Source organism: Miniopterus natalensis, chromosome 4 (genome assembly GCF_054644295.1).
Source record: "Miniopterus natalensis isolate mMinNat1 chromosome 4, mMinNat1.hap1, whole genome shotgun sequence".
Lineage (NCBI taxonomy): Eukaryota > Metazoa > Chordata > Mammalia > Chiroptera > Miniopteridae > Miniopterus > Miniopterus natalensis.
In genome coordinates, this window is record NC_142084.1 from 46,530,584 (window position 1) to 46,546,821 (window position 16,238).

The following is a 16,238-nucleotide window of genomic DNA, read 5'->3' on the forward strand; positions in this document are numbered from 1 at the left end:
CTTTCCCTTTGCCTTAATCATAAATTTGACTAAGCTTACCTTCAATGGCATCAAGGTCACAGGCAAAGCCTGTGAGAAACTTAATTAGTCAAGATAATCTGAATTCAGTTGTTAAAGCAGCTGAAAATATAACTTTATTCCTGGTCAGAAGTGGAAAACTATATTCCTGGTCAAAAGTGATAAAGTTGGTACTCAAGTTCTTAATACAGGTAATAATTACATGGTTGTGATCATTAACCAATCTGTGTGGTTTTCTGTTTGTAAAATGCACTTCAATTAAAAATATGACACAGTATTGCAAAATACCGAAAACCAGCACTACAATCTCATTCAAACTGTGTAGTTTTTAGGTCACAGGTCCCTTTTCCTAGTCTGCATGGTCACCCCTCCCATGGCAGCAGATTTATTCTTTAGAGGAATTTAACAGAAATTGAACAGAAGAGGCTCAGGACTCTCCAGGGACTGGGAAAGCCCTGGGTGAGGTGGGCATAAGTCTGAGAAGACGGGTTCTGTGAAAGGGCACCTGCTGAGCCGGGGACTCTTCAGCTGCCTTTCCATACTTGATTCCCAGAACGATGGCATCTGGGCATATTCTTCCCCGAACAGAGATAAGAAGGTACTTCTCTGGAGAAACTGAACCTGAATCCAACCTACAGAAAAAGAGAGTCTGAAGTGACTGACCTGCTGCCTGATGATCTAAAATGGTTTCACGATCGCCTCGGCAATGCAATTCGTTTGAACTTGGAAACTTCAAAGTTCATTTAAAGCCAACAGGCATGTGATAAATATCTCCTCCCATTAGGATAATTAAGTTCCTACTTAACAACTATTTTGCTTCCCCTTCAAAAAGAAGGAAAAGGAACTTACCAGAAAGTGGCTCCAAATTTTAAAATAATAGCAATTCAGTAACTTAGATTATCAAATCTTGATATGAGTTAGAATCTAGATATTTGAGATTAAATGCACCCTAAGAAGTTTAGCTCTATTCTTCCATATATTTTCTGAGAAAAGAACTGCTTCAGTACCCTCCACTGAAACAGGTCAATGGGATTTCCCACAATGGACAGCCCGATAAAACATGTTGAAACTGTAAAGAAAAGTTTAGCAAATGAAGAACTTACAAAAAATAAAATCATTCCTTTTATTACAAAACTTAGTAATTTAACGATTTCTGTGCTTTTCCTTATAAGAATAAAATAAGAGGTGACAACTGATGTTCAAAACTGGAAACCAGGTAATCAGACACAAAAAAACCCCAAACACATTTATTTTAATAGCTCAAAGTGCAAATACAAGTCATTTCACAAAGTTTTAGGATATAGCGCTAAGTGTAATAAAAACCTGATTTTCAAACATTAAAGGGTAAATAGCAGAAATAAAGCTTCATTTTTTAAAAAATTCAAGGAACGTGAAAACTTTTAGACTAAAATATTCCACTTACATCAATTCAGAAATACCCTAATTTATAGATGCCAGTAGCACACTGGAATCCAAAAGGACTTTTCAAAGAAAGAAAATCACCCCAAACTGGTCAGCTCCAGAAAAGTGGAAATTCTTGGCACTGGCTAGTCCTGATTTTGCAGCCTCATTCCAACTGTTATCAATTGATGTCATTCAACCTATAATATTTTGATCTTTAGGCAAACTCTAAAAAATGTCTATAGTTCAATATGAGGCCAACACCCACTATTAATAGTTTTTGAAGTGGTCACTATATATTTAAGAGATTTAAAGAGCAATTTCCATTTCAGGCCTATGGTGTTACTGGGGGAAAGACACAGATTAATACTTCTTCTATCACTTAAAACCCTTTTGTAAGGTTAGCACAACATGGCTTTTAAAACTTCCTTACTTATTCCTCCACATGTAGAACTTGAATAGAAAGTGGAAAAAGTTCTCACTAGGAAGATAAAGGTTGTTAATATTTTTAAATCACTCAGCAGCCAAGATATGTTTATTTCTGCTCCCCAGAAGCAATGTTAGCTACTGGTTTTAATTCAGGAAAATGTGTATCTTCAGGAAGGTTGACATCAATATTTATTCAGTCTTTTTCACAGTCTTCTTCATCTTTTTAGTATAGGCAATAAATTGAGAGTCTGTTCCAAACATTCTGTCCCACCATGTGAATGTTGAAGCATAGTTTCCAACGAAGTTCATGTGGTGAAAATCATGATGCCGAGAGCCAGCATAGAAAGGGATGAGATTTAAAGGGTTGAGAGGAATATCATAGCCACTGAAATAAAAATAACAAAGATTATGAAGGAATAATTGACATTTTCATTGATAGGCATATGTCTGTTAACTAATTCAAACAACATTCCACTTTACCCAAGTCACTTTATTTCTGATTTGTTTACAAAAGACAAAAACAACAGAAAATGGTGCATATTCTAGAAAACACTTTAAGAAAATTTTAAAAACTAAAAAAAAAACAAACTATGGAAATTATATATTATATTATCAGGGGATGAAAGAAAGGGATTATAGTAATGAATAGATTTTTCGGGAATTCCTTTTCTGTTTAAGAAGAGGAGCTTTCTCACCGTAGCCTGTAATACCACATATCTTTGAGGAAAAGTTATATGAAATCAGTATCAAGCATTATGAAAGACAGACCTGAGAATCACTGTGTTATAACTTTTTTTACTTTAGTCAATAACAAGCTGGAATTAAATGTACCAGAATTAATGAAAATATGAGCATGCTTTCGGTAGTTGAAGGAACACATTTTTAAAAGAATACCATTTAGAGTATCCTTTTTTCTAATACATTATCTAAAATCTGACACCAGAATTATAGAGTCTGAACCACCCCAATCTCTCCCTCTCTTTAGAAGGCTGAGAGGGAAGGAGAGAGAAAAGAATAATGAAAGGAAAGAAAGAACGAGAGAGACATCACTCACAATTTATCTACAGAAGAATATTCTCTGCCTATAATTAGAAGCACTGCTTTGCTATTTTGGTGTTTGGAAAATAATTCTTAGAATTTCATATTCTGCTTTCACGAGTATAGTAGTAAATCCCAGGTCAAAATGCAATGAATATATAATTGAAAAATAATGAAAAATTAGGATGTTAGGTATCTTAAAAGGCACGAAATATAAATAATTTACCACAAAATATCTTCCAATCAACAGAAAAGCAGGTGAAATCTGTAAATATTGCAAGTATGATTTCATCAGCATTAGGCAGTGAGACTAGAAATATTCTTATTCAGTGAAGGCTAAATGATTCAATGTTTTTTTCAAATAAGAGCTAGGCTTAGATTCATTACAGAAGGGATAAAGGAATTGCTCGTCCTGAATTATGGTATTTAACCAAATCTTTATGAAAACCGCACAAATAGTTTCATTTGAAGAGTGTTTCAGGCAGACCTAAGCAAGGCATGAAACCCAAGAGCCATAAAAATGACTGATTTTACTACAGGAAAATTAAAAACTTCAGCACTAAAAAAGAACCATCAGGAACTAAAATTCAAACAACAGAGAGAAAATATTTAGGGCATGTATAACAAACAAAGCTTACGCAAACCACTAGGTTATAAGACATAATCTAACAGGAAAAGAGCATAAAAAGGTAATTCAAAGAAGAAAAAATACTATTGGTCAATAAGCGTCACGGGTCCCTGGAGAGACGCACACGGTACTGCGCCGAGAGCTCTTTGCCGGCTTCTGGCGAAGGTGAAAGACTGTGCTACCCAGATTGGAAGACGGTTGAGGGAGGAAAAGCATTCTTACATATTTCTGCTGGGAACGTAAACAAGGACCCTTTTAGAGGGCACTTTTGAGGCACCTATCAAAGTTTTATTTCCTTTAACCAAAGTAAGTTATTCTCCCTGTAAGAAATGACAACAGCCATAGATAGGGATATAGAAAATCTGTTATTTGAACTTTTATACAATGATTATACTCTCATTTTCTTAAAAGTAACAGTATTAATAAGATTAACTTCTTCTATTAGTCTACTTAGATATAAAGATAATCTTACGACTATGAAAATAAAGACATTTTATGACACCTCCTGCAGGAACAGAAACTAGAGCTCACCTGTGGACATCAATAGTTTCTAGCAAACGAATGGTCACCCATGCCCAAAGAAGAATCACATGATCACATAAAAGCACGATTCCAATGAAAAAGCCAGTGCCGAGAATTAGGGTTTCCAGGGGATGTGCATACTCAGCTTCCATTCCAAATGGAGCCTAAAATAAACAGATAAGAATTCCTTACTATATTGTGATGGTTAATTTATGCATCAGCTTGGCTATAGTGCCAAGTTGCTTGGGCAATCAATCTGGATGTTGCTGTGAAGGTAATTTTTAGATGTGGCTAACATTTACATCAGTAGTCTTTGAGTAAAGGAGATTACCCTCCATAATGCAGGTGGGCTTCCAATCAGTTAAAGGTCTTAAAAGCAAAGACAAAGGTTTCCTGAAGGAAGTAGTTCTCAAGGCTGCAACATAGAAGCCCTGCCTGAGTTTCCAGCCTGCTGCCCTGTGGAATTCAGATGCAAGACTATTACTATCAACTCTACCTCAATTTCCAGTCTGCGGTCTCCCTATAGATTTCGGACTTGCCAGCCCCCACAATCATATGACCCAATTCCTTAAAATAAATATGTGCGTGCATATGTATCTCCTATTCTTTCTTTTTCTCTGGAGAACCCTAATACATATATTCTAATTTATTTATGAATACAGTTTTATAAAATTATAGTTTCTATACATGATAATATATCTTGCCAAACATATGTAAACAATAACAGTAATTCTCAACAAAAAAAATATTTTAGTTCCTACCAAACATCAAAAGGTCTAGTAGGGATGTCCTTAAAAATATCTTAATGTCTTTGATGGTTTCAGATCAAGGCATTAGGCAACTGACTTGAACTAATTTTGGTTTATGCATCTGAGTTTGTTCTGCCAAGAAAGGGATGGTTGATTTAGCAAAGCAATAACATAACCAGTTCGACAAATCTACATCAAAAACAGTTCTGATAAAAAGTCAATTTTTAAGACTCATAAATACAGAGAACAGACTGCTGGTTGCCAGAGCGGATGGGGGTTGGTGAACTGGGTGAGAAAGCTGAAAGGATTGCTAAATACAGACTGGTGGTTACAAAATAGTCATGGGGGTGTAAAATACAGCATAGGGAATATATAGTCAATAATGTTGTAATAACTATGTATGGTGCCAGGTGGGTACTGGAAATATTGGGGGAAGCACTTTGTGAAGTATATGATTGTCTAACCACTATGCTATACACCTGACACTAATTCACAATAATACTGAATGTAAACTGTAACTGAAAAAAAATTTTAATCACTGTTTTTGTGGGAGTCAGCAATGTGGTGGAAATACGTTAAAACTGAGTTGGAAATTGTTTTAGAAGGTTAAAGATTAAAAGTTTGTTGTTTTGAGGGTCCCATTTAAATAACCTTAAGACCACTACAGCTTCTATCAAACTAACAGGTAATCAACTATGTCAGAAAAGTGCTCTAGCCACAAAAATGAGAGTCTGAAATATTTCATGTTAACACTGTTCTTTCAAGTCTCAATTTATCATGAAATTAAGATACTAAAGAAAATTTGTAGAACTGGCTATGTGTGTGTAGATATGTGAGAAACGTTCTTAATAATCATGCCAAAGGAAAAAGAAATAAACATCACCAATAATTTTTTTAAGTGCTCAGATTAAAGATGACATTTTGCCTGTAACAGAAAAAAAAGTATTAAATGTAATTCTAACATACCTGAAACTCATGATGAACTTTATGAATATATTTATATATTTTTTTGTGGTGTAAGAGCCTATGTAGGAAATAGTGCCAGGTATCCTCAATCACCGCACAACCAAAGCATCTTGCCAAAAGCATATACCTTTAAGATGAAAATACTGTCATGAGTATGAAGTGCAATCTAGACTTTTACTTGGGATCACTACTTGAGATACTACATAAAAACAAATACCCACTTACCAGCTTAACCTAATTGGGTATATTGATCAATAAATTCTCAAAACTGCTAGAAACAAGGTGGCTATATTATACCATACTAAAGAAGAGGTGAACATATTGGCCACTATATCAATTCTAACTCATTAAAAAGAAAATCACAGGTATAAAATCAGTTAAGAAACAAAATTCAAAGCCTCTTGGAAAAGAGTAATATTGATGAAGAACTTGAACAAAGATTAATAATAGTAAAATCATAGTTGGTTTTTTTTTAACCAAAGAGAAAAACCTAAGTGCAATGGACAAAAAATATTTTGTATATAAATAAACACATATACAGAAACTCTTTTATATGTTGAATACACATTATATAGAAAAAGTACATATCTGTAAATTGGTATATTTGTATTCAGTTATGTCAGGAACATATAGTTGTATACAAATATTATTGGAACACAAATATCTGTGCTCAGATAATATATATTTGTGTCTATATAGACACAATTTTTATAAACCTTACAAACTATTCTCAATGTTTTCATTCATTTTAGACTTAAAGTGTAATATTTTTTTCTTTGTATAAGTGCCTTCCAATAAAGTATTACACTAAATTAGAGAAAGATCTAAAAATGGGAACATTTTAAGTTTCTACTATGGTTTACTTTTCTACATTTTAGTTACTTCCAAAAGTTTAGAACAAACATTAACCAAATGAATAAAAAAGATAAACATTAAGGATATTTTAATTGGATAGCAAAACACAACTGAGTACAAAAATCAAATCTTTATTTATTAAAGATTTGTTTATATATACATACCATCTTGGCATTCTTTCCCAACCATAAGGAATATCAAAATACTCTGTAAAATAATAAGTTCCACAAATCAAAGGAAGCTGGATACAAAAGTGATTAAAGAGAAGTACTTTAAAGCATTTCCATTGGTTTTCCCATGTTTCTGGTTTATCCTATGGAGAAAAAGCATAAATATTTAGTATTAGTCTCTGTTATCACAAGGTTAGCCTAACATCTAGAAGTAAATTCCCAATTTTTTTTTTAATGAGACTTTAATTTTGTTAATTAATTCTGCTTTGTGAATTCTGTATTACAGTTACTATGTTACAGCAACTAAAGCCCAGGAATCACAGCATCCTCCCCTCTAAATTCTTCCAACTACCATCACCAACTTAGGTGAAGAAATTGTTAATAGACAAACCCAGGCATAACAACAATAAGATCTCAAACTAAAGAAGCACCACAGAATGAATACTCTCTAGTCTTTGCTGTCCACAGATCATTCACTTCTTTTATCATGAATGTCAGAGAAGAAATGTTTTGTGAAGATTACAGTTGGGTCTCCAACTACTGAAGCAGCTGTATCAGCAGCACTGAAAGCCTTTATTACTCAGGTAAATCGATGCTTCCAAACATTTGGCATTTTTGCTCATATACAATAACAGCATTATAAATTCTCTGAGCTGGAAAAACTTCAGATTGTCCAGTGGTTCCCAAAGAATAGAGGGCTACTGCCCACAGATGAAGTTCAAAGATTAAAGTCAAAATGAGCGAAGTGAGATCAATGTAGTAAAATGCTCATTTAAATCTCATCAGGATCCCTACTTGCCTACCAAGCCATATTTTTAAAAACTCATATTTAAACTTATTCAAGTTAAAGGGCTACACTTACAAAGAAAAAATTGTTTTTGGTTTTATAAAAATATGGTGATAAGAAGATATTGCTTTATTTTAAATGTCCTTACTTAAAAATTCAGAAATCTGCTGATGAAATTTTTTTCAACTGAACCACAATATCTCAAGTATGGTAACTACGGTTCAGTAGAAGCCTAAAGAGGTCCACTCCCTTGCCCAGGATCACACAGGCAATTATTAACAGAACTGGGACTAACTAAAATCTAGGTCTCCAGTTCTATTCTTGTAATTCTTTTTGTTATCTTCCCTGACCAAAAAAAAAAAAAAAAAAGCATTAAACTAAGAATCAATCCAGAGAGCTGGGTGGTCTCTAATCTCATGGCCACCACTAACCAGTTAATTAGCTCTGTGATATGTCAATTTTATCAACAATGCAATGAGGATATTAGATAAGATCATTTATAGTTGTCTATTTCTATTCTGAGCTTTACCGCCCTACTCCTCCAAACCTCCAGTCTGTGACTGGGAACAAAATAAATGGAAGATTCTGGCTTGGGCCAGCAATGACACTGTTTCCCATTGAAACTATGTTTATCAGACTTAATATCCTGGCGAGAATCTGATACCTATGTACTACAGAAATTAACACAAAAGTTAATCAACTATAACTAATAAAATCACACACTATAGTGTTTAAAGTATAAACAAATTTGTTTAAAAGACAATCAAAACCTCACAGTAGAGTTTACCATATTTTACTTGTTACATAACTGCATCATCCTAATAGAGGGGAATGCCAACATTAGGCCATAGACTTCAGAAAGAATGTTTTTAGTACATATATCCTTGAGGAAAATTCCTAGAGAATTATTAAAATATGTGATTTTGTAAAAAGAAATAGATCCTACAAGGTCTACTTTATTCCTTGTTTATTCCTGTAAAATTTGCCCCTCGTTAGCACGCATGTGCGGTAACTGTCACACTGTCCATTCTTGCAAGCAGACAGTCTTTAGTGCTGTCTCATCACCAACAGCAACTTCTTCCCGTGCCCTCAATGTTTCAGGGTATCTGCCTTCAAAATTCATAAACCTGTAATTAACTTGCAGTGATTTTCATATTTTACTTGTTTTTAAATCCTGGTATATTATGAAAACGTACTGATTTACCATCACAATTTATTTTAGTATCACAAAAGTTCTAAGTCAAACCTTTAATGGCTGTGAAACTCAAAGGAAGGCATGCTGAGGACAGACTTGAAGCCACACTACCCAGCCTTTTAATCTGTTTATAAATAACTACCAGTAACCAACTAGATGATTGCTTGTCCTTTCTTTGACCATACTTTATTTTCAAGCCATTCATAAAACAAAAGGCTTTCTTCTGTTTGGAAGGGTTAACAACTGGCCAGAGGACAAGATACTCTGGCCTGGCCAGCCAAACAATGAATCAGCCATATAAACAAAGCAATGAGGGGCACAGGGCAGCCTGAATCACCCCAAACACCCATGAGAACTTTGACGTCCAAACTGATTTCTCCCTTTCAAGGCAGGACCTTTTACAAAAAGCATTTTGGAACTTCTATGTCCTCAATTTAGGGTAACAGGATACTTTCCTTGGGGCCACATCCCTTTTTATTCCCTTCCCCTTTTCTCTTCTTTCCTTTGGCTTGGAGTCCACAGGCACCTGACTCCCTGCACTATCCCCAGAGAAGATCATTATCAGTATTGGCTTAAAGTGATGAAACTCAGAGGCTGTGAGAGAGAATGCGCGCACTGACTGCCAACCCAGGTAGGCTCAAATGAGGACAAATTAGTTTCCATAGATAAATAAACATATCCACTTTCTCCCAAAGCTGTGTGTGCCCTTAAGCTTAGTTTGGCATGACTTTTTTTTCGAGAGAGAGAAACATTGATTTGTTGTCCCACTTATTTATGCATTCATTGACTGCTTCTTGCATGTGCCCTGACTGGTGATCAAACCCGCCATCTTGGCATGTTGGGACAGCACTCTAACAAACTGAGCTACCTGGCCAGGGCCTGGTATGACTTTTTAGAAAAATAAACATAAGCATTAGAAACTATCATGAGTTCACCAAATGCTGATAAATCCTCTAATAATATAGTCCAGACTCTTTCCTGGGAAAGAACTAGTAGACATCATTGGTAGACATCATTATTTTCCCCTTATGCAGATCTTAACACCTTGTCATGCATAGTAGGCTCTCAAAAAACATTTAGTGCACTGAAATAAACACCTAGATGTGAGAAGCATCATCAGTTCCTTACTTGGAATGACATGAATAGTGCAAACTACCACCGTTTATTTAGAGGAAAAACACAACTTTAACCACCCTGCTCTAGTCTTAGAATATTAACAGAATATCAACATACACTTAGGGACTGAGACATCAAGAGCTGGAGTGAAGTACAAAAATAAAACCACAAATCCCCATAACTTTCCTTTCCAGCTAGTTTTAAAAAATTAAATTTACAGACCCAAATTAGAGAAACATCACATCTACTTAAAGCACAACTTAACAAAATATTCTTGAAACATTATCAAGGATGATCTAAGGATGATCTAGCAACCAGTGACTACTGAACACTTTAAAATGGCTAATCAAACTGGGATGGGCTAACGTAGTGTAAGATACTCACTGGATTTTGACTTGTGATGAGAATAAGAACATAAAATATCTCATTAAGTACTTTTTAAATTCTCATTACCTGTTGAAATAATAATAGTTTAGACATTGTGTTAAGTAAAATATATTTTAAAATTAATGTTCCTAGTTCCTTTTATATATTCTACTTGAAAACTTAAAATTACATATTTGGCTTAATTACATTTCTATCGACAGCCCTGATCTAGTGTCTCTCAAAACAAAGTTCTAATTTACTTTAAAAATATTCAACACTAATGATAATATTCTACTGCAAGTCCATTACACTCACCTTTTGAATTTTGTACTTTTTCATGTAAGGTATAAATTGAAACAAAAACCCGGGTAAACAGAACAAGAAATAAAGGGCCTCGTGAACTATCAGTGATCCCCATGTTGCAATCTGGAACTTTGTATAATTGTCCAACATATAGTTCCAAGCATTCTTAAATGGCTCTTGCAGAGGATTCTCAGGTAAAAGTGAATCTACATACTCCACAGCCAAGGACGCTGAACTAAAGATGTTGACACTTTCATTTGTTGCCATTTTTCAAATCTCTGCACACGGCCTTACAATTCTGTAAACATAAATAAATACATAAATAAGTTAAATAATGAAATTCCAACAAAATAGTTTTAAAAATGCATCTTCGAACATTTAAAAAATAACGATTACTAAAGGGGCACCAATTTCTCAGGTCCTAAACATAATTTTTAAAAAAAGCTTACTGGATGTCATTACCACCCCCATTTGTAGACACTGATTAAAAAGCCTGTCAAATATGACTACATAAAAATTAAATACTTCTGACTGGGGAAGAAAAAGATAAATTATATATAAAGTCAAAGATCAAATGACAAACTCTAAGATTTATGACAAAGGGCTACAAAGTGTCCTTCAGAAAAAGCCTAAAAAAATGACAAAGGCCATTCACACTTGGTTCACAGAAAAGTAAATGCAAATGATCACTCAACAAACAAGCAGTTCAGTTTGACTCAAATAAGGAAATGTATCCTAAAACAAAAACTTTTATATTTCATAGTACTCTGTACTCAGTATTGGTAAGGGTAATAATTTGAGGAAACAATCATCATTCCACATTGTTGATGGAGTGGGGGGTGGGAGTGGAATTAGTACATCTTTGAGGGGGGGAAATCACAGTATATATCACAATTCAAAATGAATATACCCTTTAACCCAGCAATTTTCTCACTCAAGAGTACAAAGACAGGTACATGAAGAATGAAGGAAGCACTGATTATAATAGCAAAAACAAAGAGAAAAAGAAAAACAAAATAAAGTCCGCCAATAAGAAATGAGTTAATAAATTCTAAGTCCTTCCACATAGCATTATACAGCCACTTAAAAGAACAAGGGCCTGGCTGGGCGTGGCTCAGCGGTTGAACGTCGACCTAGGATCCAGGCAATCAGGGTTCGATTCCCGGTCAGGGCACATGCCCGGGTTGCGGGCTCGATCAATGACTCTCTCATCATTGATGTTTCTCTCTCTCTCTCTCCTTTCCTCTCTCTGAAATCAATAAAGATATATAAAAAAAAAAAAAACAAACGAGGAAGATCTGTATGTTCAAAAGATGTCTATGATTCAATGTTAAGCCCTGGCCGGTGTGGCTCAGTTGGTTGTGTCACCTGTGCACGCAAGGCTGCCAGTTCGATTCCCGCTCAGGGCGCATGCCCAGGTTGCAGGCTCCATCCCAGGAACAGGTGCATGCAGGAGGCAGCTGATCAATATTTCTACCCTGCCCCCCCCGACTAAAATCAATAAAAGCATATTTTTTAAGAAGATTCACTGTTAAGTGAAATAGCAAGTAACACAACATGTATAGCAAGAACCCCACTTATGTCTTTGTAAAAAACAAAATCTATTTTATCTATGCACTTTCATGCATATATATGTACATACAGAGACACACATACACACAAATGTAGAAAATGAATGGAAGGATACAAAGGGAACAATTTAGAGTGGTGGCCTTTAGGAAAAGGGATCAAGAGGTATTGGGAGGGGCACATGCTCATATGCACACACAGTGAGGGGTTGTTATGAAGGAGAGGAGGAAATTTTACTTATTTTATACCTTCTTACAATTTTTTTCTGAGCACATTTTACTTACATAATAAGTAAGCATTTAATAGGTTACCAAATCAAAAAATAGGAAAACTTATGAAGAATATCATTCTCCTAAAAATGTTTATTGCTGTTCTTGATTTATGAATTATGATGGATGGATTGCTCTAAAAATAAATATCTGAAGCCTCAGAAGCACTCTTAATAGTGTTTAAAATGCTCCCCCCGCCCCAGTTTACCTCTTACCCCATTTCTCATAGAGGATTATTGGGAAGCTTAGGGAACTTCCTCAGGTCTCTGACTTCACTTTGCATCCTTCCTTATTCTTCTGTCTGACTAGTTCTCAAACCAGTTACACCATGGAGACAATCCTGTTACATCTGTGCCATCCCAACCTCAAAACTTCTCTTAGCTCACTCACCATTCCTCTAAGACTGACTGGCTTGTGTTATCTTCTCTCATCAAGAGCTTGTCCATCACTCACTTTCCCTTTCTCATCTTTTGTCTATCCATCTTCATCCCCCTCAACTTTTATCTGCCCCCTCAACTTTGAAAACTTTACTCCAGTCTTCCTTTCTTGAGGAAAGCTTTTCTAACCTCTATCACCTTTCCCCCACACCAACGTCCCATTTCTCTTCCATTGAACCAACTTCTTTCTCAAAGAAGAGGTCAATATAAAGCCTCTAACTGCTCAACTCTCACCCACACCTAGATGAGGGCACTCACAAATATGACAGTGTTGTAACACCACTTACTAGCTGCGTGACTTTGAGCAAGTATATAACCTCTCTCAGCCTCAGCTGTACCATCTGCAAAACATAAAGAACAACAGTAACTAGATAGTGGGACTCTTTTCCCAATGTCAAATCACTACGATGTACACTTTAAATGTCTTATTATTTTATGTGTCAATTACACCTCAATAATGCCGAAAAAGGAAAAAATAACAATAGTTCTTCCAATGAGTCCAAGAAAGAATGCATGTGAAGCACTTAGCGTAGGACCTGACAACAGAGTAATTCCAAACTAACAATTATTGAGCATTTTCTATGTGCTAGAAACTATTCTAAGTGTGCTACATGCTCTCTATATATTAAAGACTTTAATCCTTACCACACTTTCATGAGGTAGATACTTTCATTATCCCCATTTTCTAAATGAAAACTCAGGTTTAGAAAGATCATGCAACTTTCCCAAGTTACAAAAATGCTAAGTGGGGAAGCCTATGCTCTCATCTATCATGCTATACTTTAATCATAAATAATAATGCACACAATAGTACAGAAAGAGGAGAATTCCTACAGCTTACCCAAGCCTCCTGAAAGAGTATTCTACGCAGCTGCCCTTCTTTTCACATTTCCCATTTACTTTCCAGCAACTACCATCAGCTTTCTATTCCCATCACCACGCTGAATTTACTCTTTCTAAGATAACTAAGGATCTCCTAGCCGCCACAGCCAACATTCTTTCGAGTTTACTTTATTGAACCAATCTGGAAGATTGGATACTTCTCTCCTTGAAATGCTTTCCTTCCTTGGTTCTTGGAATTCACATGTATTCACTTTGACTTAATTTGTGCTACCAGCTGCAGCCACGATGCTAGCTTCTGCTCTCAATCCTAACTTCACAAAACATAAAGTCTAGTGAGGAATACAAAGAATTAACCAGACTATCATAAAAGAATGTGGTAAGAACAATAAAGGGAAGTGTTGGAAACAAAGAGTGCTATGAGAACACAGAGGACCAGAAAGAGCTCCTAGAGAAAGATACTATTTAAACTGGCCCTGGTACATGATGGGAGGAGATAAGATTAAAAGAGAGTAAAGCTGGGTGAGGTGGGGGGCAGCAATAAGGGAATGTTTAGGGTAGAGGACACTTCAGACCCAAATATTCAACCAGGACATGAGAAATAATACAGCACTTTCTGAATTAGTATGTCTGTGGTAAATAGCTTTTGAGGAAGGAAGACTTGACAATGGAGACTGGAAAGTTTCTGATTGTGCTTTCTTTACTCCTTTCTAGTGCTCTTAACTATTTCCTGTTTTTAAAATCTGCTAATATCCAAAATCTCTATTTCCAGCCCTGTCCCCTGAACTCCAGGTTCTAATTATCCAAAAGTCTACTACTTACTGGCCAGCTCCAATTAGACAGTTCAGAGGAACATAAAACTCAACATGTCCAAAAGTTAAGCAACTGCCTATCATAACCCTGCCCAAATACTCCCTACCTCCTTTAATACCTAATTTTGTGAATTGCATTTTCACCTATTTAGTCATCTCATCTCTGATAGAATTCTAAGTCTCTCCTACCTCTGCGAACTAGGTAAAGTCTTCAAAGTCTCAACAGAGAGATACCTGGTTTAACTAACATTCAGGAGTTTACTCTCCATACACAAGGGAGGAAAATGGGCAAATTTTTGTCAACTGAACAAAAACAAGAAACAGAAAATAAAAAGGAGAGGGGAGGAGAAATAGTGAAGTTTTCTTTTGCTTTTCTCCTCCTTGAACAACCTGATTGATTAGAAACTTGCTCTAGAGCAGGCTGACTAAGCCCTCAGAAAAAATTTAATTTTCTGTGGATTCTTTGAGAAACTTTTAAGTTTAGCTGTCTCTGAGTACCGTCAGCCAATGTCGAACCCTTTACCTTAGGTAAGCCCAGCCTCCACCGGGTCACTCATTTGGATTTGCCATGCCTCGAGCTTGCTCTTTGAAACCCGACTTCTAGGGCACAATACCAGGATCTACCTAAACACTTCGAGTTCAATAAAGTGCCTCGCCTACGGAAAAAAGATCAAGGCCTTCAGCTATGCAAAAAGGCCTGCCAGGTGTCTCCATCCTACACTTGAAACTCTTACATCTGACTTCTCATGGTCCCTCTCTGCCAACGAAAGCAGCATCCCCTTACCGGCGATGTCCTCCTATCCAACTCCTATCCACCCGTTAGTAACTTCCTCTTGGACACCATTATAACCGCACCACCCCCATCGCACATACACAACAGATCTAATCTCCCCTGTAATGCTTCTGTTTTATAAAACTTTGATCCTGTGCTGTAACTATCACCTAATATGTCCAGTCTCCGGATGACCGTAAACTCTTAAAGGGCAAGAAACAAGCTCCAGCCCAGTGCCACCACTTAAGAATTTCAGACCATTTTCCCTCCCGCCCCTCGCCGCCCTCACATTGGGTAAGGGTGCCCCCATCCGGCTCTGAGCGCGCATCCATGCCCGGCCTCGCTCCCCTCAATCCCGCGGAGCCCAGGGCCGGAGCCCCAACACTCCCCCTTCCTCACCTACGAGCCTCTCTTCCGGTCGCCTCACCTGGAAACTCGCACGGAGACTGCCACTCCCGTCACCAAACTCTGCCAGGTGCTGAGACCTAGGAACCCACCTCTCCTGGCTGAGGGAGTGAGGCAGCTGGTGCCGGCTCCTCCTGCTGTTATTGGCTTGAGAGGACTCTCATCCCGCCTCCTAGGCTCTGTGATTGGTCTGTCCAGTCGCCGGCCTCGCGCGACCCGGGCGTACGAATCACTGACGGCGCCAGCCATTGGCTCTCCGGATGGAGTGAGGATAGTGAGATCGAGACGCCCAGTCAGTGGTTGGCCCCGCAGCGCGCCTGGAGGCGGGGCAGCGCGGTGGAGCCTGACGTCGTGAGGGGACGAGCACCGACGCAGCTACGTGCCAGCCGTGAGGAGCCGTCCCCATGGCAACTTGGGGTTCCTAGAGGACTTGACCCGGTGGCCGACCGCGGTCCCTGCAGCAGCCACGTGGCCAAACCCCGGGGAGGGAACAGCATGAGTTTTAGAATCTGTTTTTGTTTATGGACAGCCTCGCCTTCCTCTGGTCTACCCTGGATTTAGGTCATTCTTCCTGTGTCCCCAGCCCACATA

General features: G+C 37.2%; 1 protein-coding gene across 3 annotated transcripts; it reads right to left on the minus strand.

Annotated features, from left to right (window-relative positions):
• Positions 1 to 1,127: 1,127 nt before the first annotated feature.
• On the minus strand, positions 1,128 to 15,731 carry MSMO1 (methylsterol monooxygenase 1). Of its 3 annotated transcripts, none has more exons than XM_016197757.2 (6): positions 15,670 to 15,731; positions 10,556 to 10,841; positions 6,771 to 6,919; positions 5,752 to 5,878; positions 4,046 to 4,200; positions 1,128 to 2,233 (listed from the first exon to the last, which is right to left on the minus strand). In XM_016197757.2, the coding sequence occupies exons 2-6, from the start codon at positions 10,808 to 10,810 to the stop codon at positions 2,038 to 2,040; spliced, it is 882 nt and encodes a 293-aa protein (XP_016053243.1). In that variant the 5' UTR covers positions 10,811 to 10,841; positions 15,670 to 15,731; the 3' UTR covers positions 1,128 to 2,037. The 3 variants fall into 3 exon arrangements, with proteins under 3 accessions (XP_016053243.1, XP_016053242.1, XP_016053244.1); XM_016197756.2 differs by having other exon boundaries at positions 15,642 to 15,703; XM_016197758.2 differs by lacking the exon at positions 15,670 to 15,731 and adding an exon at positions 13,106 to 13,149.
• Positions 15,732 to 16,238: the final 507 nt, after the last annotated feature.

Excerpts from the sequence above, each read along its gene's own strand:
- MSMO1 (XM_016197757.2), bottom strand. The coding sequence starts at position 10,810 with ATGGCAACAAATGAAAGTGTCAACATCTTTAGTTCAGCGTCCTTGGCT. Across the intron at positions 4,201-5,751 it reads AAGTTCATCATGAGTTTCAG|GCTCCATTTGGAATGGAAGC; the intron begins GTATGTTAGAAT and ends TGTTTATTTTAG. Across the intron at positions 2,234-4,045 it reads GAAACTATTGATGTCCACAG|TGGCTATGATATTCCTCTCA; the intron begins GTGAGCTCTAGT and ends TTTTTATTTCAG.